This window comes from Gossypium arboreum, chromosome 8, assembly GCF_025698485.1.
Source record: "Gossypium arboreum isolate Shixiya-1 chromosome 8, ASM2569848v2, whole genome shotgun sequence".
Lineage (NCBI taxonomy): Eukaryota > Viridiplantae > Streptophyta > Magnoliopsida > Malvales > Malvaceae > Gossypium > Gossypium arboreum.
In genome coordinates this window covers 99195802-99219852 of record NC_069077.1, presented here as the reverse complement: position 1 = coordinate 99219852, position 24051 = coordinate 99195802, and the positions used below count along the sequence as shown (strand labels likewise).

The following is a 24051-nucleotide window of genomic DNA, read 5'->3' as shown; positions in this document are numbered from 1 at the left end:
GTGTTGGGAGTTTCATGCATGGTTTGGTTGCTAATTTGATGTGCATTTTAGCCATGGCTCAAATCCTTGTTATGCCATGGAAATGGTATTTGGCCAAAGTTGTTATGGTGATAAAGCCATTGCATGCTAAGTGTGAAGCTTGATGATGATGCATGCAATGATGGATTGTCTACTCTTGAGTAAGATTTTGAGTTTTCTTTTGTGTTTAACCATGATTGAAGTTGAATGGAGCATGATTGTCATATTCGCCATGATGCATTCATGAGCATGGTTCATGCTTCTTGCATGTTAGTTAAAATTTGTATTTTGGATGGCTATGGACACCTTGAAATTCGCCATGCTCATATTGTATATATATGTTTGCACATGATGTTTTGGCTATGAAGTAAGTGATGAATATATTGGTCTAAAGAAGAAGATGTGGAAGAATGCTTGTGAAATTGCAAGCACAATTCGGCCTAGCACACATATAAGTGCTTGATGCTATATTATAAGTTTTGGGCCACAATGTGCAAAGCATTAACTAGTAAAATGCATGCTGTTTTTGTGAGGTATTAAGTGCAAAATTGACCTCAACATGTACATGAATATTCGGCCTTGGGTAGCCTATTGAAGGCCTTAGCTTTTCCTTGATGCTCAAATAAATTGTATTGAATTGCTTGATGTAGTATAAAATGTGCATGACCATTGTGTATTCAAGCTAAAGAGTGGCCATATGACCATTTAAACTCCTTGTCATATTCGCCATAAGCAAGCACAATGAGGTTTTAATAAATTGAATTTGTTTGAATTAGCTCAAGAGCTAAGAGGGCCACAATTGGACAAGGGAAGGAAAAGGTGATCGAATAGCCGAAAAAGCCGTTCGACAACATCCGAGGTAAGTCCTCAAGAAGTGACCCTACTTGAATTATGTGAAATAAAGTATGGATGTGTATTGATTATTGATTATGTATGTATGAGCATTTGAATTCTACCCGGCTAAGTCCCGAAGGCGAATATGCTTGTGATTATATTTATGTTTGAGCCTTAGTAACGAAAATGAAATATGTATGTCCAATGATTATTGATGTATGTGTACATGAGAAATTGAATGATATCCGGCTAAGCCCCAAAGACAATTATGCTGGAAATTATATCCGGTTAAGACCAAGGCAATTGTGCTAGTGGCTATATCCGGCTAAGACCAAGGCATTCGTGCGAGTTATTCTACCCGGCTAAGACCAAGGCATTTGTGCACGTGATTATATCCGGTTATATTCAAGAATCTTGGGCTGGAGGTGAGTGTTGGTTGCTGTAATGAATTCAATTAGTACACTCGAAAAGCCCAAAGGATAAGGTACGTTATATGTGCATTGAAAGTCGACATGTTTGAGCAACATTCGCTCAATCGACTAATGAATTTCAGTTATTGAATTGATTGATACTTTGTGAAAGTATATAATGATGAAGTGTGAAGTAAGAATGTGTATTAATGAAATGATGCATTTGGCTATGTGAATGTATTGCTGTAATTAGAGCTGATTATATTCCTTGAGACTTACTAAGCATAAAAAATGCTTACCCTGTTACTTTGGCTCTCTGTTTTATAGATTTCGCCGATAGCAATCGGATTCGGGATCAATAAAGTCGAAGTCATCCACACTATCCACGCCTCTATTTTGGTATAAATTTTGGTTGAACTTTGAAATGGCATGTATAGGACTACCCTTGTTGGTTGAATATGTTGTGATGTATATATGTACGGCCATGCGAAAATGGCTCGTAAAAGTGAAGTATCGACTTAGACTAATTGTGGTTTGTATGTATATATTTGGTGTCATGATGTGGCTATGGCTTGAAATGGGAATGTTGGTCATATGATCAGCCATTGGCATGGTTAAAATGATCATATATGAACCTATGTATGGCAAGACTAGTTGGTTCATGGAGACTACCAAATAGGTAAGACCTACCTTAAAACAGATGCTGCCAGCTGCAGTGACGTGAATGTGAAAAATCACCAAAATTCGTAGGAATGGAATTAAATAGTGAATAAGCTATGTAAATGAACCTTGATGAGTCTATTTTCATATGGAAGAAACGAAATGGTCATAGGAGTTACATGTTAAGAGATATTAAAGCTATTGTGAGACAGGGGCAGAACGGTTTCTGGGTTCCCTGTCGCAACTTTAAAAATTTACTATAAATTATCCAAAAATAATTAGGAGACATATTTTATATGTACAGATTCCATTTTGAGTCTAGTTTCATTAGAAACAAACGGCACCAGCATTAAAGCCCTGTACAGAGAGATATTCAAGTTATACCGCGAGAAGGTCAGAGCAGTCGATCCCTGTAACATGGGTGACTTTAACTAATAAAATGTACCAATTGGCCCGACCAAAAATTCTAGAAATAAATCCATGGATGGATATATGAGTCTAAATTCAGGGAAAATTCACGAAACCAGTTTCTGAGTTTTGAAACTCGAGATATGATTTTTAAGGCGACAGTGATGCAGTTTTCCAGCCTGACTGGAAATGTCAAATGGATGGGCAAAACAAGTGAACTTGGCTTGTTAACCCCTCGTGTCCGACACCGGCGATGGTCTCGGGTTCGGGGTGTTACAATTTTATTAAGATTTGGGGTTGTGAAGCTTATGTTAAATGTTAGATGTCTACAAATCTCGAACCCAAATCTCAGAAATGCATCTTTATGGGATGCCCTAAGGAAGCTAAAGGATATTATTTCTTCAATCCTACTGAGAAAAAAATGTTTGTTGCTCGGGCATGAGTATTCCTTGAAAGAGAATTTGTCTCTAGAAAAGGAAGTGGTAGAAAAATTGAAATTAAAGAAATTCAAGAATAACAACAAATCACTAAACCAAAGATTGAACAACAATAGGTTCTACAGGTTGTTACGGAACAATAAACTATTCTAGAAACACAACTATCGCAAATATTTTTAAAAGAGAGTCATGTACCTGAGAGATATGGATTTCTCATTACTACCCATGGTGATATTCTACTTATGGATCAAGATGAGCCTAAAACTTATCAAGAAGCGGTGACGAGCCTAAATTCTGAGAAATGGCTTGAGGCCACGAGGTTTGAGATGGATTCCATGTCAAAAAACTAGGAAGGATCATAGTTGACCCAATTGAATGGGTTAAACCTATAGGGTGCAAGTGGATTTTCAAAAGGAAAATTGACATGGATGGTAATGTACAAACATAAAAAAGGCAATTAGTCGCTAAAGGTTTTCAACAAGTTCATTCTATCGACTATGACAAAATTTTTTCTTTTGTTGCTATGTTTAAATCCATCCAGATCTTACTTGCAATAGTTGCATTTCATGATTATGAAATCTGGCAGATGAACGTCAAAACAACTTTCTTTAATGGAAAACTAGATGAGGATGTGTAAAAGACACAACCTAAAGGTTTTGTTGATCCAAAAGATTTTGGAAAGATATGCAAGATGTAAAGATCCATTTATGGATTGAAGCAAGCTTCTCAAAGTTGGAATCTTCGTTTTAATAAAGCAATCAAAGAGTTTGGTTTTATAAAAAATGAAGATGAGCTTTGTGTTTACAAGAAAATTAGTTGGAGCACTATTGCATTTTTGGTACTGTATGTAGATGGCATACTTATCATAGGAAATGACATACCTACACTACAATCTATTAAAAATTGCTTAGGAAGTTGTTTTCCTATGAAAAACTTGGGCAAGGCTACATACGCATTAGGAGTCAAAATCTATAGAGATAGATCAAGACGACTCCTAGGTCTAAGCCAAAATACATACATAGATAAAGTACTAAAAAGGTTCAGTATGGAATAATCTAATAAAGGATTCTTACCTATGAGACATGGTATTTCACTCTTAAAGGAAATGTGTCCTTCAACTCCAAAAGAGAGAGAACTTATGAGTAAGATTCCATATGCTTTGGCTATTGGCTCTATCATGTATGTCATGCTATGTACTCATCTAAATGTATTGATGCTTTAAGCATAACAAGCCAGTCCAAGTAGATCCTGGTAGAGGTCATTGGGTTGTAGTTAAAAATATCCTGATGTACTTGATAAGGACTAATGTAACGCCCCAAAAATATATGTATATGTTTCTGCGTTAATTTGACACAATTGTGTATCTGTTTCAGTGGTTAAGTGTTCTGGGTGTGTGTGTGAGGTCTCAAGTTCAAGCCTGACTTGGGCAAATTTTGGCACATTTTTATAAATAAAGCCCAACCCTTGGTTAATAGGCTTATAAATAATTGTTAGTAAAAGTGTATCAGAATAGGCCTGCTAGTCTGGTGGTTAAGATGTGTGTTGGTGTGTTGGAGGTCTGGGGTTCGAATCTCTGCTGTAGCAAAGGTATTAATTTTTCTACAAAATCACGGCTAGAGTTTGTATTTGACTGAAAATCTAAGTAGTGGGTAGTTTGTGGAGAGAATTAAGGGGAAATAGATAGGGTGTAACACCCCATACCCGATACCGTTGCCGGAGTCGAACACGAGGTGTTAACGGACTTAATTCATTAATTAAACAGCTCCTACAATTCATTTTAAAATTTCCAGACAAGCTGGCTAACTGCATCACAGTCGCTTTAAAAATCATATCTCGAGTTACGAAACTCAAATCCAATTCCGTAAATTTTTCCTGAAACTAGACTCATATATATATCTACTAATTTTTTCTAGAATTTTTGGTTGGGCCAATTAGTACAGTTTATTAGTTAAATTCTCCCTGTTTCAGGGTTCAACTACTCTGACCTCAGTGTATTACGAATCAGATATCTCCTTGTACAGAGCTTCAATGACTATGCCGTTTATCTCTAATAAAACTAGACTCAATAAGGAATCTGTACATATAAAGCATGACTTCTAATTATCTTTGTAAAATTTATGGTGAATTTCCAAAGTCAGAACAGGGATCCAGAAATCGCTCTGGCCCTGTTTCACAAAAATTTAAACATCTCATAAAATATAGCTCATATACCTGTTTCGCTTATTCCATATGAAAATAGACTCATCAAGCTTCGATTCCATAACTTATTCATTATTTAATTCCATTTCTACTATTTTAGTGATTTTTCAAACTCACGTCACTGCTGCTGTCTGAATCTATTTTATGGTAAATTTTACCTATTTCATGGTTTCCATGGATTAGCTAGCAATTTGACATACATAATACCAATATGATCATGATTAGCCATTCCAATGGCTAATCATTACCAAGCATTTCTATTTCCATACCACTCAATAACCATATCATAAGACCATATATACAAAATGATTATAATGCTATACATGCCATACTCAAAATATACAAGCCATTATGCCAAGATGGTATACGGATAGTGTGAGCGTGCCTCCACCGCTTCCGATTTCGAGCTGGCTTGTCAACACTACAAGGAATGAAAAGAGGGAGTAAGCATAAATTCTTAGTAAGCTCACATGCAAATAGCAAGTAACATAACCATATAAGCAAACATAAAACATCATTTGCATAATCATCACCAAGACATTCATATCACCTTTTCATTTATCATCTTACCATATTGTTGTTATATCGAAGTTTTCAACCCGAGGGTTAAGTACATACCTGTTCAAATTATCCATTTCACAACACTTACCAATACGTCCCTTTCATCTTGAGTATTCCTCCATTTGAGTAGAACTTTACCCGTTGAACACATCGAATATAATTCGGATACATGGAAAGTTTGCACATAAGTGCCACATATGTAGCCAAGCTACCATGTAACCCGCCCATAAGTGAACTCGGACTCAACTCAACGAGCTCGGGCGTTCAGATCCATAAGTGAACTCGGACTCAACTCAACGAGTTCGGATGCCTAGTTACATCTCACGAACTCGGACTCAACTCAACGAGTTCGGACGCCGCATCCATAAGTGAACTCGAGACTCAACTCAACGAGTTCGGATGCCCAAATATCCCAGTGACATGTCACTTGTATCCTAATCCATTCCTAAGGTTCAACGGACCTTTTTCCCAATCATGTGTCTCAACCATCTTCTACGGAATGCCGATACCGATACTCGGTAGTATTTCACATTTTCCAAGTATATCACATAATTTGACAAATTATCAAACAATTATCACAAGTATAATATTTCATAACAATTATCATATCATTTAAAAACATTAAAACATTTAAAATAATAACTATGTTACCAACATTTACATATGAACTTACCTCGTATGCTAAAATGGCTATTTTTACCATTTCGTCCACAACTTGGTATTTTCCCCATTTTAGCCTCAATTTCAGTTTTCCTTGCTCTATCATTTAAAATATAGTCTAATTAGGACTCACATTATTCAAATTGACCCAAAATCATATTTTGGAAAAATTACAATTTTACCCCTAAACTTTTGCATATTTACACTTTTTCCCCAAAGCTCGTAAATTAAAATTCAGCCTATTTTCTTATGTTTTATGACATGCTGATCATTTTTCCTTCTATGGCAACATCAAATTCTCACTCTAACATGTACTTATGACTATTAGGTATTTTTACCGATTAAGCCCTTTTGCTCGTTTTCACTTAAAACCGAGTAGCATAAGTTGTCTAACATAATTTAAAACCTCATATTCTATCATAAAACACCAAAATACACAAATTTCACCTATGGGTATTTTTCCAAATATAAACCCTAGGTTAAATTATTGCTAGCATAAGCTAAATCGAGCTAAGGGACTCCAAAAACGTAAAAATCATTAAAAACGAGGCTAGAACGGACTTACAATCGAGCTTGGAAGCTTGAAAACCCTAGCCATGGTTTCTCCTTGCTATATTCGGCCATGGGGTTGAAGATGAGCAAAATTGGCTTTTAATTTTGTATTTTAATTCATTTTACCCTAAATGACCAAAATGCCCTTACTACTAAACTTTCCAAAAATTCCATCCATGTCCAATTTTTGTCCATAGACTTAGAAATTGGTAAAATTACTCTTTAAGGACCTCTAATTAATAATCTAATTCAATTTTATGCAAAATACTTCTAGAACACAAGTTTTGCAATTTATTCAATTTAGTCCCAAATTTCAAATTAAGCACTTTATGCATAAAATTTCTTCACGAAATTTTCACACAATCATGCAATCATATCATAGACCTTAAAATAATCATAAAATAATTATTTCTATCTCGGATTTTGTGGTCACGAAACCACTATTCCGACTAGGCCCAAAATCGATATTACAACTCTCTCCCCTTCGTGGATTTTCGTCCCAAAAATCTTACCGTAAAAGTGGTCTTCACTTTTAATCTCATATTTGGTGTCAAGAACTTGCACTTAGACTGCACTCCAATACATCTCTTCAATTTCTCATATGATCTAAAAGCTTACAGCCTCAACTCTCAACTGTTCTTAAATTTTCAACCCTTCTCAATTTCCCATGATATCATGACATAAAACCCAGATCTCAACTTGATTTAATGGAGACCTAATTCCAAGAAATCCAACAATCAAAGAGACCTGAAATTCCATGAATCGATGAGTAGGAATTCATTCAATACAGATGTGATTTATAGATCTCGCCAAACATTTAACAATAGGATACATCACATTTTCCTCTTTCCGCCATAGAAATAATTCGATATGGCCTCAAGAATAATCCTTCTCATTTCCATCCCAATATCAACATTGACAAGGATAATTTTGATAGATCCCAATGCTCGCTTTAACCCCTTTAACAACTTCGATTTTATGTAACATCGGATGCTCTAAACTATCACATTACCTCACCGTCTTGAAACACATCACAATTCATACAACAATACATTCTTGAAAGTCGAAGTCATTGCTCAATGTAGACTAGTCTAGTTCGACGCTTGGTTACCAATATTCTCATCTATCCGAACTCACAACATGTAATAAACTTTTCAGCTTTCACAAGATGGAAACCTTATCATTCGTAGTGACTTAAACTAATATTCAACTCTTTCTAATAAATATACACTTCTCGCTTCAAACTATTTACTCTTTTATACGCACAAAATGAAATTCTATTATCGACTTGGGAAAATAATCCGACATAATTGTCACATGAAATCTTTCAAATAAATAATTTACCATACCGACTAAAACTCGCGCTTTTATCACCTATGCCTTTACCGATGTCAAATCCTTACACAAAATTAGAAAAATCCCAATACTAAAATCACCACATTACCAAGATCAAATTAGAAGTATAGTCATATTTGACATGATTATCACGAAATGAAGAACGTACTTGAACATGAGTCATAATTGACAAATTATGGAACAAAGATAACAAGAAAACCGAATAAAGAAATCCAAGATAGAGAAACCCGAATAAAGAAATCCGAATAAAGAGATCCGGATAAAGAAACCCAAGATACGATACTATGCCGAGAATCGAAAACCAAATTCATAGAGAAAATACAGAATACCCTCGATAATTCTTCAAAGAAAGAAAGTCCAAAAGAAAACATCATTTAATCCCATCAAATCAAATATAACAAGATCAATATATCTTCCCATACATATATATCGATGAAGCATCAAGTAGAAGAAATGAATCATAATATCATATGAATTCTCTCATCAATTCTTATCGATTTAAATGAAATAGAATACCCGATGAAATAGAGCAATATAAATTATAAACCAGTTAGACTACCAATGCTTTCATCCAACACCAAATTAGAAGACATTCCCATATAACAAGAATTTCTTCAAGATCAATAGCCATAGAAATATTTCGAGAACGGTGAACACATAGAACATCTCAAAAGAGATCGCTAAATCTGTCCGGTCATAATCACACACTCGGATAATTCACATTTGAAATATCATTTCCCCAACTAGTTCTCGCCACAAATTTCATATTAAATCATTCACTAAAGAATGTCAATTCGAATAAATTTCGATTTACACTTTTCTCGACCTTGCACTTGAGTAATTCGATTTACCAAAGAGAATTCCTTCTCTAATCGACAAGGTATAATTCCAATAATCTTTATATCAATCCGATACTTTCTCGCTCGACTTTACTTATCAGCTCATTTTCAATCTCGGATCATACTTATAATTATTCTATCATCGAACTCTTTGGGTTTTCAACAGAAACTTATTCAATACAAATCTCATGAAATTCCATTATAAGTACCACTTTGGTAAGGGGAGGGTTGTAGGACCTCTGACTCGACTTTCTTATACATACACATATGACACAACTTCCATCATCATAGTAACATCATCAAAATCATGTCATTCATTCATGTTGGCTTACACCAATTTTCCTATTGTCCCATTTAGACAATATACTTATGCATACATTCTATGTTTTCTAGATAGCTTTACTTATCCATTCATTTAATTAAATTAATTCATGCTCATGACATTATATAAGGCCAAACAAACATAAATATTTGCATCACAATCACAACTTTCATTTCGTGCATCATCATGTACATATCATTACAATCATACAATTCAGTCCAACAATTTAACATAGATAAGTTCATTTCATTATAATCCTTGATCTCATAAAAAATTGTATATCATTAACATTCATCAACATTCAACGTCCAATCAAGACAAGGACATTTTCATTCAGATTATGATATTATGACCTTTATTCATACCTCTACTACTTTTTATTTATTCCGTTCATCTTATCAAGTAAGCTACATACACTACATCGTATGAGCATTAAGCAAATATAGATATTTATCACAACATGAACTTTCATCTCACATATTATCACATATGTATCATAAACTTTTATTCATACTTTTTGAACCGAGACTTATCATAATCATAATTTTACTCAAATATCTTCACATAACATTGAACATGGTCGGCACATTTCGGTTGGAGAGTACCTGCCTAAATAAGACGGTACTTATACGCGTCGGAAGACATCACACTATCACGCATCGCTGGCATGTATAGCTAAACTTTTACACATGCTAGGTTAGTCCGAGAACCGACTAAACCTGCTCGATACCACTGAATGTAACACCCCATACCCGATACCGTTGCCGGAGTCGAACACGAGGTGTTAACGGACTTAATTCATTAATTAAACAGCTCCTACAATTCATTTTAAAATTTCCAGACAAGCTGGCTAACTGCATCACAGTCGCTTTAAAAATCATATCTCGAGTTACGAAACTCGAAATCCAATTCCGTAAATTTTTCCTGAAACTAGACTCATATATATATCTACTAATTTTTTTCTAGAATTTTTTGGTTGGGCCAATTAGTACAGTTTATTAGTTAAAGTCTCCCCTGTTTCAGGGTTCAACTACTCTGACCTCAGTGTATTACGAATCAGATATCTCCTTGTACAGAGCTTCAATGACTATGCCGTTTATCTCTAATAAAACTAGACTCAATAAGGAATCTGTACATATAAAGCATGACTTCTAATTATCTTTGTAAAATTTATGGTGAATTTCCAAAGTCAGAACAGGGATCCAGAAATCGCTCTGGCCCTGTTTCACAAAAATTTAAACATCTCATAAAATATAGCTCATATACCTGTTTCGCTTATTCCATATGAAAATAGACTCATCAAGCTTCGATTCCATAACTTATTCATTATTTAATTCCATTTCTACTATTTTTAGTGATTTTTCAAACTCACGTCACTGCTGCTGTCTGAATCTATTTTATGGTAAATTTTACCTATTTCATGGTTTCCATGGATTAGCTAGCAATTTGACATGCATAATACCAAATATGATCATGATTAGCCATTCCAATGGCTAATCATTACCAAGCATTTCTATTTCCATACCACTCAATAACCATATCATAAGACCATATATACAAAATGATTATAATGCTATACATGCCATACTCAAAATATACAAGCCATTATGCCAAGATGGTATACTTGATAGTGTGAGCGTGCCTCCGACCGCTTCCGATTTCGAGCTGGCTTGTCAACACTACAAGGAATGAAAAGAGGAGTAAGCATAAATGCTTAGTAAGCTCACATGCAAATAGCAAGTAACATAACCATATAAGCAAACATAAAACATCATTTGCATAATCATCACCAAGACATTCATATCACCTTTTCATTTATCATCTTACCATATTGTTGTTATATCGAGTTTTCAACCCGAGGGTTAAGTACATACCTGTTCAAATTATCCATTTCACAACACTTACCAATACGTCCCTTTCATCTTGAGTATTCCTCCATTTGAGTAGAACTTTACCCGTTGAACACATCTAATATAATTCGGATACATGGAAAGTTTGCACATAAGTGCCACATATGTAGCCAAGCTACCATGTAACCCGCCCATAAGTGAACTCGGACTCAACTCAACGAGCTCGGGCGTCAGATCCATAAGTGAACTCGGACTCAACTCAACGAGTTCGGATGCCTAGTTACATCTCACGAACTCGGACTCAACTCAACGAGTTCGGACGCCGCATCCATAAGTGAACTCGCACTCAACTCAACGAGTTCGGATGCCCAAATATCCCAAAGACATGTCACTTGTATCCTAATCCATTCCTAAGGTTCAACGGGACCTTTTTCCCAATCATGTGTCTCAACCATCTTCTACGGAATGCCGATACGATACTCGGTAGTATTTCACATTTTCCAAGTATATCACATAATTTGACAAATTATCAAACAATTATCACAAGTATAATATTTCATAATAATTATCATATCATTTAAAAACATTAAAACATTTAAAATAATAACTATGTTACCAACATTTACATATGAACTTACCTCGTATGCTAAAATGGCTATTTTACCATTTCGTCCACAACTTGGTATTTTCCCCATTTTAGCCTCAATTTCAGTTTTCCTTGCTCTATCATTTAAAATATAGTCTAATTAGGACTCACATTATTCAAATTGACCCAAAATCATATTTTGGAAAAATTACAATTTTGCCCCTAAACTTTTGCATATTTACACTTTTGCCCCAAAGCTCGTAAATTAAAATTCAGCCTATTTTCTTATGTTTTATGACATGCTGATCATTTTTCCTTCTATGGCAACATCAAATTCTCACTCTAACATGTACTTATGACTATTAGGTATTTTTACCGATTAAGCCCTTTTGCTCGTTTTCACTTAAAACCGAGTAGCATAAGTTGTCTAACATAATTTAAAACCTCATATTCTATCATAAAACACTAAAATACACAAATTTCACCTATGGGTATTTTTCCAAATATAAACCCTAGGTTAAATTATTGCTAGCATAAGCTAAATCGAGCTACCGGACTCCAAAACGTAAAATCATTAAAAACGAGGCTAGAACGGACTTACAATCGAGCTTGGAAGCTTGAAAACCCTAGCCATGGTTTCTCCTTGCTATATTCGGCCATGGGGTTGAAGATGAGCAAAATTGGCTTTTAATTTTGTATTTTAATTCATTTTACCCTAAATGACCAAAATGCCCTTACTACTAAACTTTCCAAAAATTCCATCCATGTCCAATTTTGTCCATAGACTTAGAAATTGGTAAAATTACTCTTTAAGGACCTCTAATTAATAATCTAATTCAATTTTATGCAAAATACTTCTAGAACACAAGTTTTGCAATTTATTCAATTTAGTCCCAAATTTCAAATTAAGCACTTTATGCATAAAATTTCTTCACGAAATTTTCACACAATCATGCAATCATATCATAGACCTTAAAATAATCATAAAATAATTATTTCTATCTCGGATTTTGTGGTCACGAAACCACTATTCCGACTAGGCCCAAAATCAGGATATTACATAGGGGGTTAACAGTTTGGTTGAATATTACTTTCTTTTTAGAAAATTTGGCTACCCTTCTCTCTTTCCTCTCTTTTTACTATCGATTTCCCTCCCTTTTACTCCTTGTGCTGCCGAAATTCCTTTGTTTCCCTCGTTGTTCAACTTTACATTCTTTCTTGCTTACAATCATCCTATTTTTCACTATTAGGGCACGTGTGGTAAGTTTTCGGTTCACTAACTCGTATGTTACTCTAATTAAATGTTTAATGGGGTTTTGGTTGTTGTTTAGGAGTCACTCATGAGGCTGGTATCAGCGGTTTGTCGAGTTGATTTGAAGTGGTTAACATTCTGGTAGTGGTAAGTAGACTTTTTGTATCAGGATTAGTGTTAAGATTGGTTTTTGGGTTTCTAAAGGGGTTGAATATTCTGATTATAGATGATGGTGCTCTCAGGATTCTGTAAACACTGAATCTGAACCAGGTGTGTACCCAAAACCACAAAAAATGTGAAACAGCAAAAGCCAAAAAATGAATCTGTCGATGCCACAAGGGCGTGTGGTCACCCGTGTGGTAGGCCGTATGGCGGTACACAGGCGTGTGATTGACAAGCCAGGCCGTGCACACAAGAAACAGGCGCATGATACGGCCGTGTGATAGCCAGAGAGGCCATGTACGACATATAGGCTTGACCTATTGGGCTATGTAGGCTACAAGGGCATGTGGGATTCTGGGTCAGGCCGTGTGATCCACACGGCCAAGGCCAATTTGGATCGTGTGGGCCACACGAGCGTGTGGAATCACACGGGTAGGCCATATGCGCGTGTGAGCCCAATTTTCTAAAATAATCCATAAGGTTGCATGGGCCACCCAAGTTGACTGCGACCTACCGTAGGTTCGGTAAGCATTACTTAGATCCCTAATTCTGTTATTTGGCTATGAAATGTATTTATTAAGCATGTTACTCTTAACATGTGTATCTGACCGATTGTGTGATCTGTTAAGTTGCATTATAGCATGTCATATTGGTATGTTGCATTGCATCGGGGATTGGGTTGATGATATTTTGAAGGAAGTATCTGAAAAGCTTTAAGCCTATTATTTGGCAGCTCAGCTGCATTATTCTGTTTATGTGTCGCATTTCGGTACAGTATGGTATGTAGGGTAGGGTGGGTTGATTATATCCCCACATGGTGTGTAGGGCTGGACGGAGATGGTGTGTAGAGGCTGGTGGGTAAGATTATGATATTCCATTCTGCATCCGTATCTGATTAGGCTAAAGCCCTAATTTATATATGATTTTGCATTTGAATGGGCTAAGGCCCGAACTAATTCTATAAAGGGCTCTAGCCCAGGCTGTCTATTTCTGACCTTTAATGATTATTCTGTATGTTTGATATCTGTGGGGATTCACATTGAGTTGCGAAATTCACTCTTTTCTATTTAATCTGTTCAGGTACTCCTCAGCATTAGTGGATCAGTGTATCGGAGGACTCGACGGTGGCCACACGTAATAACTTTATACTATTTTCATTGCTTTTTCGATTATGGATTACTTGTTTATTTAGGGTTTTATTGTAATTTCTGAACTTTAGACTTTTTGCCTTTTAATTTTAGCTTTTGAACTATTGTTGTTTTTATTACTGATAAGCATGATTTAAATTTGGTTTTCTCTAAAGCAAATAGTTTTCCTAAAATAGAAGATTTTCTAAAGCTTCTACGATAAAGAGATGTGTTTTATATCAAATCAGTGAGAACACATTTTTTAGACTAAGTAAAAGATAATAACTGAAATGATTTTAATGTATTGATGCATTTTCAAAAACGCTCTCATGTGACAACGCTAGATTCGGCCATAACATTCAGGCCGGGTTTGGGGTGTTACATTTAGTGATATCAAAGCCAGGTTGCAAAACTCAACTGTGGATTTGGGTTTTAAATATTGGTTTTAAAGAAATGTTTTGTAAATAATTTGAAATATTTTTGAAATAAGTGTATGGTACACTGAGTCTCCGGCGCTGATCTTGTAAGATCTTAAAACTCTATTTAGAATTGTCTGAAAGTATGATTAGAATATACTGAAACTATTTTAGGTAGTATATTACACTAGAAACACTCTAGGTAGGGTAAACTGAAAACTGTAGTGAGACTACTACTCGCGATAACCGACTCTGAATATTCTGATATTGTACTGCATAAAATATTTGTTAATAAAATATCAGAACTGTTAACTAATGTATAAAACTGTTAATACAGATAAATTCTAAAATTTACGATGAGTGCACATGGTACTCGTGGGCGGGGTACTAGAGGTCGTGGTAGGGGCAGTAGTGGGGCTTGAGCTGAGTCTTTAGCATCTGATACTATCCCGAATCTGGATACTAGTGAGACGCCGGTATCACCTGCGACAGAGATTGGGTCTGGGGCTACGATGCACTGCTCCAAGCCATGCTACGAATTTTAGGGAAGGTCGTTGGGCCCAACATTGGATCTGGGGGTCGTGGGTCGGTTACGGAATGACTCCGGTCTAATGGGCTGAGTTATTTAGAGGGTCACTGGAGTCGCCCCTAACGTTGTCGAGTATTGGATGGAGACTATGGAGAGAATTATGGCCGACCTGTATTTTACTGCTGACCAGAAGCTTAAGGGGGCTGTTTCTTTGCTTCGCGACGAAGCATATCAGTGGTGGTTGATCGTTAAGGAGGGCACCCAGCCTGACCGATTGACATGGGATCTCTTTAAGACTGCTTTCCCGGGCAAGTACGTGGGGGCCAATTATATTGATGCCAGGAGACGGGAGTTTCTGAATCTGGCACAGAGAGACAGATCTGTGGCCAAATATGAGGCTGAATTTCTGAGATTGAGCCATTACGTGCTAGGCATGGTGGCATATGAATATGAGAGATGTATCCTATTTGAGGACGGCCTTAGAAATAACCTAATGGTGCTAATAGCTTCGCAGAGGGACCGTGAGTTTGCTGTTTTGGTTAAGAAGGCCAAGATTACTAAGGATGTTAAGCGCACGGAGCGCCACAAGAGGGGTAAAAACAAAAGAGATTTAGAGCCCTCGAGTTCTGGGATGAGGCCTAAGAAAAAGGCCAGATCTGATGGGCCTGTAAGAGTTGGGCCTCCGGTTGCACCTACTAGGGTGGCGTTGTGTGGGCAATGTGGTAGATGCCATCCGGGAGAGTGTTGGAGGACTACTAGGGCGTGTTTAAGATGTAGGTCGACTGAACACCATGTTTGGGATTGTCCGTTGAGAATTGATCAGGTGCAAGCTCTAAGTTCTGGTACTGTACAGCCACCGAGAGTAGTTTAGCAACCATCTAGGGGTTGAGGTCAGGCTAAGGGTGGTAATGGCATGGGTCGAGGACAGAGGGCACCAGGCAGAGGTGCTGGACCGACTTAGGCGAGGCAGCCTGCTTTGGTTTATGCTGCTCGTCGCCGTGAGGATCGAGATGCTCCGGATGTCATTACGGGTACATTTTTAATATTTAATGTACCTTATTTGGCATTGATAGACATAGGCTCTAGGCTTTACGCACTCATACGTAGCTAGTACTGTGTCTAAAACCTTAGGGATTCCGGTTGAGAGTGCTAGGTAACTGTGGTAAGTTCGTTGGGGTAGTCAGTTTAAGTAAGTAAACTGTTTAGAGACGTCCCATCAGAGGTTCAAGGGACAGTGTTTCTGGCTTATTCGATGGAGCATCCATTTTGAGAGTGTGACTTGATTCTGGGAATGGACTGGTTGGTTAAACATCGTTGAGTCTAGATTGTGCGATGAAAAGGGTTGTCTTGAGGACTGGGGAGGACAGTAAGGTATTGGTGATTGGGGAACGAAGAGACTACCTGACTAATGTGATCTCTGCTTTGGTAGCGGAAAAGTTGGTTTGGAAAGGGTGTGAGGCATTCTTGGCCTATGTTAGTATTTATGATTCTGGGGATTCTTCGGTTAGGGACATTAAAACAGTGAAGTATTTTCCAGATATGTTTCCTAAGGAGCTACCGGGGTCGCCTCTGAGCTGTGAGGTGAAGTTTGGGATTGAGTTGATTCTTGGCACAGCTCCGTTGTCTATCACCCCTTACCGAATGGCACCGAAAGAGTTGGCAGAAATTAAGGCTCAGATTCAAGAACTGTTAGACCATGGGTTCATTCGTCCCAGTGTGTCTCTGTGGGGAGCACCTGATCTATTTGTAAAGAAGAAAGATGGGACAATAAGGATGTACATCGATTATCGACAGCTGAACAAGCTAACAATTAAGAATAAGTACCCACTTCCGAGGATTGAAGATTTATTCGACCATTTTAGAGGGGCTTCTGTGTGCTCCAAGATTGACTTGCGTTCTAGGTATCATCAGTTAAGGGTAAAGAAGGCCGACGTGCATAAGACAACATTTAGGACTTAATATGGACCTTACAAGTTCCTAGTTATGCCCTTTGGGTTAACTAATGCACCTGCGGAATTTATGGACTTGATGAACCGTGTGTTCTAGCCTTATCTGGATTAATTTGTGGTGGTATTTATTGATGACATTTTGGTGTATTCTAAGTCTAAGGACGAGCACGATGAGCATATCAGAGTGGTTTTACAGATTATTCGTGAGAAACAGTTGTATGCAAAGTTAACAAGTGTGAGTTCTAGCTTCGGGAAGTGACATTTCTGGGATAGATAGTTTCTGCTGAGGGGATACAAGTTGATCCACATAAGATTAAGGAAGTTTTGGATTGGAAGCAGCCGAAGAATATGTCTGAAATCTGCAGCTTTCTAGGGCTAAGAGGATACTACCGACGTTTCGTAGAAAGGTTATCTTTGATCGCAGCTCCGATGACTAAACTGCTTCAAAAGGGAGTTCCTTTCGTATGGACTGATGCACAGCAGGAGAGCTTTGATAAGCTCAAGACTATTTTAACTCAGGCTCCTATTCTGATTCAGCCTGAGCCTGGTAAAGACTTCATGGTGTATAGTGATGCGTCGCATGTTGGTCGGGGTTGTGTCCTAATACAAGATGGAAAGGTAGTTGCTTATGCGTTTTGATAGCTCAAGACGCATGAGGCTAATTACCCGACACACGATTTGGAGTTGGCAGCTGTAGTCTTCGCTTCAAAAATCTGGAGGCACTATCTGTACGGGGAGAAGTGTACTATCTACACTGATCACAAGAGTCACAAATATCTCTTCTATAACATCCCGAAATAGGGCCTAAACAGAATAGTGGTTGCGAAACCACAAATTTGAGGTAGAAAAATTTATTTTATTATCATTTTAAGGTCTATGGCATGATTGCATGATTGTGTGAAAATTTCGTTTAGAAATTTTATCGATAGAGGGTCCAATTTGATATTTAGGACTACATTGCAAAAGTTGTAAAATGTGTGTTCTAGTTCACAAAGGTATTAAGTACTAGTGAGTAATGGGTTTTTAAAGTGGAGGTCCTTGGATAGTAATTAGACCATTATACTAGTTTGGACAAAAATACCTAAAGGAAAATAAAACACCATAGTTTTTAATTAAGGGTATTTTGGTCATTTAGTTATTAAAATGAATTAAAAACAAAATTAAAAGCCAATTTTTGTCCATCTTCTTCATTAGGCCAAAATTTTAAGGTTTCTCCATATCTAGGGTTTGTTCCAAGCTTCCAAGCTCCATAATCAAGAAGAACAAAATCCGGAGTTAGACTGGGGAAAGAAAAAGTTAGTGGACTAAATCGATATAGTTGATCGTATTTTGTTTCGAGGTAAGTTTGCAGTAAATAAATGCAATATTCTATTATTTTATGTTAATTTTGTTAATTTCCAGCATGTGTATATTTATTTTATGAAATTATTCAAAGAAGACTCAAGCATGAATTGACGGAGAAGTAATTTCAGAAAGTCCCGGTTGAACCTTAGGAATGTATAGGATAGAAATGTCATGACATTAGGGTTTAAGGATACCATGTAAGACCATGTCAATACATGGCAATGGTAAGTTTCAAAAGGATACCACGTAAGACCATGACAAGTCATGGCAATGGTAAGGTACCCGCGTATCCTTAGTATTCCAAGTGGTTCAATGGGAAAATTTAAAGAGAATATCAAGGTAAGGTAAGGTAAGGTAAGACGAGTTATACTAAAAAGGTAAGACAAGTTCATGCTAGAAGAGCGAAGGTAAGTATATAATGTTCATGCATGCTTGATAAGGAAAAGGTAAGTAAAATGTATTAATAAATTTGATTAAGTAAGTATTTAAGTAAGTGAGTAAGTGAAGAAGTTTAAAATATGCCTATGACAATTAATGAAGTTGCATTAAGTAGTATCATGCCAAGTAGTAAGATAATTCTTATGAATGTTGTTATTTATTTGGTATAGCTAGACGTTTCATTTTGAGTATGGCATGTATAGCATCGTAGCCATTTTGTGTGTATGATCTTATGATATGGCTGATGAATGGTATGTAAATGCTTGATAAAGATTAGCTGTTGGAATGGCTAATCAAGGACATGTTTGGTGTTATGTATGCTTAAATGCTAGTTATTCCATGGAAATCATGTAAAAGGTGAAATTAGCTTTAAAACAGTATCGGACAGCAATAATGATGTGAATTTGGAAAATCACTAAAAATAGTAGAAATGGATTTAGATAGTGAATGAGATATAGAATTAAAGTTTGATGAGTCTATTTTCATATGGATGGAACAAAACAGGTATATAAGTTATATTTTATGAGATATTTAAATTTTTGTGAAATAGGGCCAGAGCGATTTTTGGATCCCCTATTCTGAATTTGGAAATTCACCAAAAATTGTATAAAGATAATTAGAAGTCATTATTTACATTTACAGATTCCTTATTGAGTCTAGTTTTATGAGAAACAAACAACATAATAATTGAAACTCTGTACAGGGAGATATTTAATTCATAATACACAGGGGTCAAAGTAGTCAAACCCTGAAACAGGGGAGACTTTAACTAAGAAACTGTACTAGTTGGCCTGACCAAAAATTCTAGAAAAAATTTAGTTGATAGATATATAAGTCTAGTTTCAGGGAAAATTTACGAAATTGGATTTTGAGTTTCGTAACTAGGGATATGAATTTTTAAGAGACTATGATGCAGTTAGCCAGCTTGTCTGAAAGTTCTAAAATAAATTGTTTGAGCTGTTTAATTAATGAATTAAGTCCGTTAACACCTCGTGCTCGACTCTGGCTACAGTCTCGGGTTCAGGGCGTTACATCTTCACTCAAAAGGAGTTAAACCTTAGGCAGCGTAGTGGGTTGAACTGCTTAAAGATTACGACCGCACTATCGTGTACCATCCTGGTAAGGCCAATATGGTGGCCGATGCGTTAAGCCATAGGGCTATGGCCGATTTGAGAGCGATGTTTGTAACACCCCAAATTTTTAGTAATTTAATTACGTGTTATGTTTCATATTGGCTTGCTTGCTGTGATGGATAAGGGTCCTGAGTAGTGTGAGGAGACCTGGGTTCAAACTTAGGCTGTAGTAAAAATTTTTGTCTTGTTGTTGAATAAACCCTTGCATGTTGATGGTGGACTTTTAAATTAAAATGAGTAAAACATGACAATGAAATGCCTATTAGCTTAATGATAAATGGCATGTGGGGGAGCCTAGCGGTCTTGATTTCGAACTGCCCTATGCGCAAGGGAGTCTTATTTTGCTGTTCACGCAAGATAGGTGGTTGGGGTTGACCGCAACTCTGATGGTTGGAGTGTTTGTGGGAGAGTGGTGTGTGGCCAGTTGTTGGGGGATGTTTGAAGAGAGTTCGAATAGGTGTTTAAGGGATTTGGGGAGAGATAAGGGAAGAGATTTTAGGAGAGTTTAGGGGTGAGGTAGTTGTCTGCCGAAAGTGGAACTCTCTAGTGCCAAAATCGACCATAGTCTAGTAAGTACCGAATATGTTTGGGATTGCTATTCTTTTAGGTTTGCCAAAGAGTTCTTTTTTTTCCCTTGCACTTTTTGGTAGAGGCCGAATATTGCATGTCTTTCGGGTAACTTAGTTTTGTTTCGATTGTTGGTGCCCTTTTTGACCATTTGGTTCTTTTTGAAACTAATTGTTTTCCTTCCTTGTGAGTTTTCCTTCTTGGCCGATTTCTCCTAACATTATTTTCTCCCTCAACCTTTGTTCTTCTTTGGCCGAACATCTTGTCTCTTTCCCCCTCTAATTCTTTCCTCTCTTCACCATTCTAGCACTTTGGTACATTGGCCAAATAGTGTCTAGTAAGTTTCTGTATGTTCTTTCATTCTTGGCTTTTCTCTTGGTGCTTCACTCATAGTGCCTTTATGTTTTTGAACTACTTGTGGAGTGAAGGGGTTCTTAAGGAATTGCTGAAACATTCTAAACCTTCTGCTTTTCACTCGACTAAGGGTAACTTAGCCCTCACATATCTTGTGGTGAACTTGGAGTAAGATTGGGGTAAGGAAGTGTTGGTCGAATGTTCTATTTCTTGTATTTGATCTAGTATTTTCTATTAGACTGTTTTGATTCAAGTCGTGTGTGTATAGGAAATTGTCATTTATGGACTGTTTTGGTAGTGTAGATCCTTGGCAAGGATTGGTTGATCACTAGCCTAAAGAAGGAGTGAACTCTGCTTGCTTAATCAAGATAAGTGAATGGTACAATTGTAGTTTTAAGTGTTGATAAGAGGGTGTTAACCCTAACAATTTAAGGACTAACGTTGGATCTTACTTGCATTTATGTTGGGGGCGCATGGAGATTGGTGTTCGTCTTTCAAAAAGGTGTGTAATCACACTACTTTCACCGTTAAACGGCAAAAGCCAAAAAATAGTTACCATTGATACCTCGCGGGCGTGCGCACGCCTATGTAGTCATTAAACGCATAGGCATGAGCATGTAACCGTAGAGACCACTACGAACTTTCTCATGGACGTAGGTCGTTTTGGGCCACGCTGGGCCGTGTGGGCCTCACGGGCTCATGGGCCCTACACAGGTAAATCACACGGATGTATGGAGACTTTTGGGCCAGCTGTGTTGTTTACATGGCCATGGTCATTATTTGGGCTTATTGGGCCACACGAGCGTGTGGGCCCACGTGGGTCGTATTATGGGCTTGGGCCCATATTCACTATTTGGTTGATAAGGTTGCACAGGTAGCACGAGACGACTGTGGACCTACTGATGGGTTAGTGAGTATACCTAGACCTTAATATATGTTATGACTGTAATACCCCCATGAGGTAAATAACGAAAATACCCTTATGGGATATCTGAATTTTTGAGCATGCCATCTTTATTATTTATGTACATTTATATTATGTTGCATTGCATGGGGTGGGACATATGATATTGAAGGAAGTGTACTGAAAGGCTATAAGCCTATTACTGGCAACTCTGCTGCAATTACTGTTTGTGCCGAAACCGGTACTATATTTTAGAGTGTAGGGATGGGTGGGTCAATATTATCCCCACATGGAGTGTAGGGTTGGACAGAGTGGAGTGTAGAGGATGGATGGGTAGGATCTTTGTGTGCATTACTGATACTGTACTAAAATGGGTAAGGCCTACATTGATACTGTTATTGCATCGGGCTAAGGCTCCACTGTTATTGCCACTGAATTGGGCTTAGGCCTAAACTGTTCAGCACTGTATGTTTGTCTGATTGATAAATATGGATTACACACTGAGTTTTCATAAACTCACCTTTTCTGCCTTTCTATGCAGGCAATCCTAAGGTGGGTCGGTGCTGCAAGGGACTCGGAGATGGCCACACCACTGGTTATGTTTTCATTTTGATTTTAGTAAAAGTAAAATTATTTGGGTAAATTTATGCAATAAGGCAATTTTAAGTTTTTATTTGGGAATTTACTTAAATTGACTTAAATCTGTTAGCACTAGGACTCGGGTTTAAAAAGAAAAACAAATATTTTCAACTACCATGCTACGCAACCTGTTTTGAAAGCTTCCGCAACGAACTACGTTTAAAAAAGTACTAACAATTTTAGTAAGAGACATGTTTTGCTTAACAAATTCTGGAATTTAACAAATGAGTATGATAAGTAGCTTCTAAAAAAGGACACATCGAGCTTTTAAAACAAATGACCTTATCCCGATGAAACTATGTTTTTCAAAACTCACTGCAATGTGACATCACAAAGTCGGCCATAATGTTTAGGTCAGGTTCACTCGACTGAGTCTTTTAGATGATGGGAGTTTGTTAGCTGAACTTCAAGTGAAACCGACATGGATTGATCAGATCAAAGATAAATAGATGGGGGACAAGTCTCTAGAGTTGCATTTTCATCAGATGGAGAGTGGTGTTACTACGAATTTTGGGATTAATAAGAATAGGGTATTGTGTTTTCACGGTCAGATTTGTGTACCGAATGATAAGGATTTGAGACAGTCATTTCTGAGAGAAGCACATAGTATCCCCTATGCTATGCATCCTGGCATAAATAAAATGTATCGAGATCTGCGAGATGTATACTGGTGGCCAGGGTTGAAGCATGAAGTTACTGACTTAGTTGCCCGCTGTTTGACTTATCAGCAGGTTAAGGCTGAGCATCAGTTACCTTCAGGTTTACTATAGACAGTTAAGATACCGATGTGGAAATGGAAGCGAGTAATGATAGACTTCATTGGTGGGTTGCCTCTAACACCCACTAAGAAGGATTCTGTATGGGTCATTGTGGATCGATTAACCAAGTTTGCTCACTTCATTCCAGTCAAGATGGACTTCTCTCCGTAGAAATTGGCTAAGCTCTACATATTAAAAATAGTGAGACTTCATGGGGTACCCGTGTCGATCATCTCTGATAGTGATCTATGTTTCACGTCTCGATTTTAGAAGAAGCTTCATGAGGCTCTGGGTTCAAGGTTAGACTTCAGTACTGCTTTCCATCCTCAGATAGACGATCAGTCAGAGAGGGTGATTTAGATACTGGAGGACATATTGAGGGGTTGTATTATTGATTTCCGAGGCAGTTGGGAGGAGTACTTGACTTTAGCAGAGTTTACTTACAATAATAGCTACCAGTCTAGTATACAGATGGCACCTTACAAGGTACTATATGGTCGTAAGTGCCGCACTCCCTTATGCTGGACTGAGTTGGGTGAGCAACTTATTATGGGTCTAGAGATGGTTTCTGAGACTGAGGACACGGTTCGTTTGATTCGAGATCGACTCAAAGCGGCTTCTGATAGGCAGAAGTCATATGCAGATCTAAAGCATCGAGAGATAGAGTATTATGTGAGAGACTTCATTTTTCTCAAGGTCTCGCCATGGAAGAAGGTACTAGTGGAACCAGTCGCTTATCAGTTGGAATTGCCTCCGGAGTTGGATTGCATTCATAATGTTTTCCATG

The 24051-nt window shown here is 37.3% G+C and overlaps 1 protein-coding gene across 1 annotated transcript; it reads left to right on the top strand.

The window, feature by feature from the left end:
• Window positions 1–15326: 15326 nt before the first annotated feature.
• LOC108468800 (uncharacterized) lies at window positions 15327–16049 on the top strand. Its single transcript, XM_017769656.1, has one exon. It carries the CDS (start codon window positions 15327–15329, stop codon window positions 16047–16049), a length of 723 nt encoding a protein of 240 aa, XP_017625145.1.
• The last annotated feature ends 8002 nt before the right edge of the window (window positions 16050–24051 follow it).

What these genes read in the sequence shown, in the direction of transcription:
- LOC108468800 (XM_017769656.1), top strand. Translation starts at nt 15,327, where the DNA reads ATGGAGAGAATTATGGCCGACCTGTATTTTACTGCTGACCAGAAGCTT.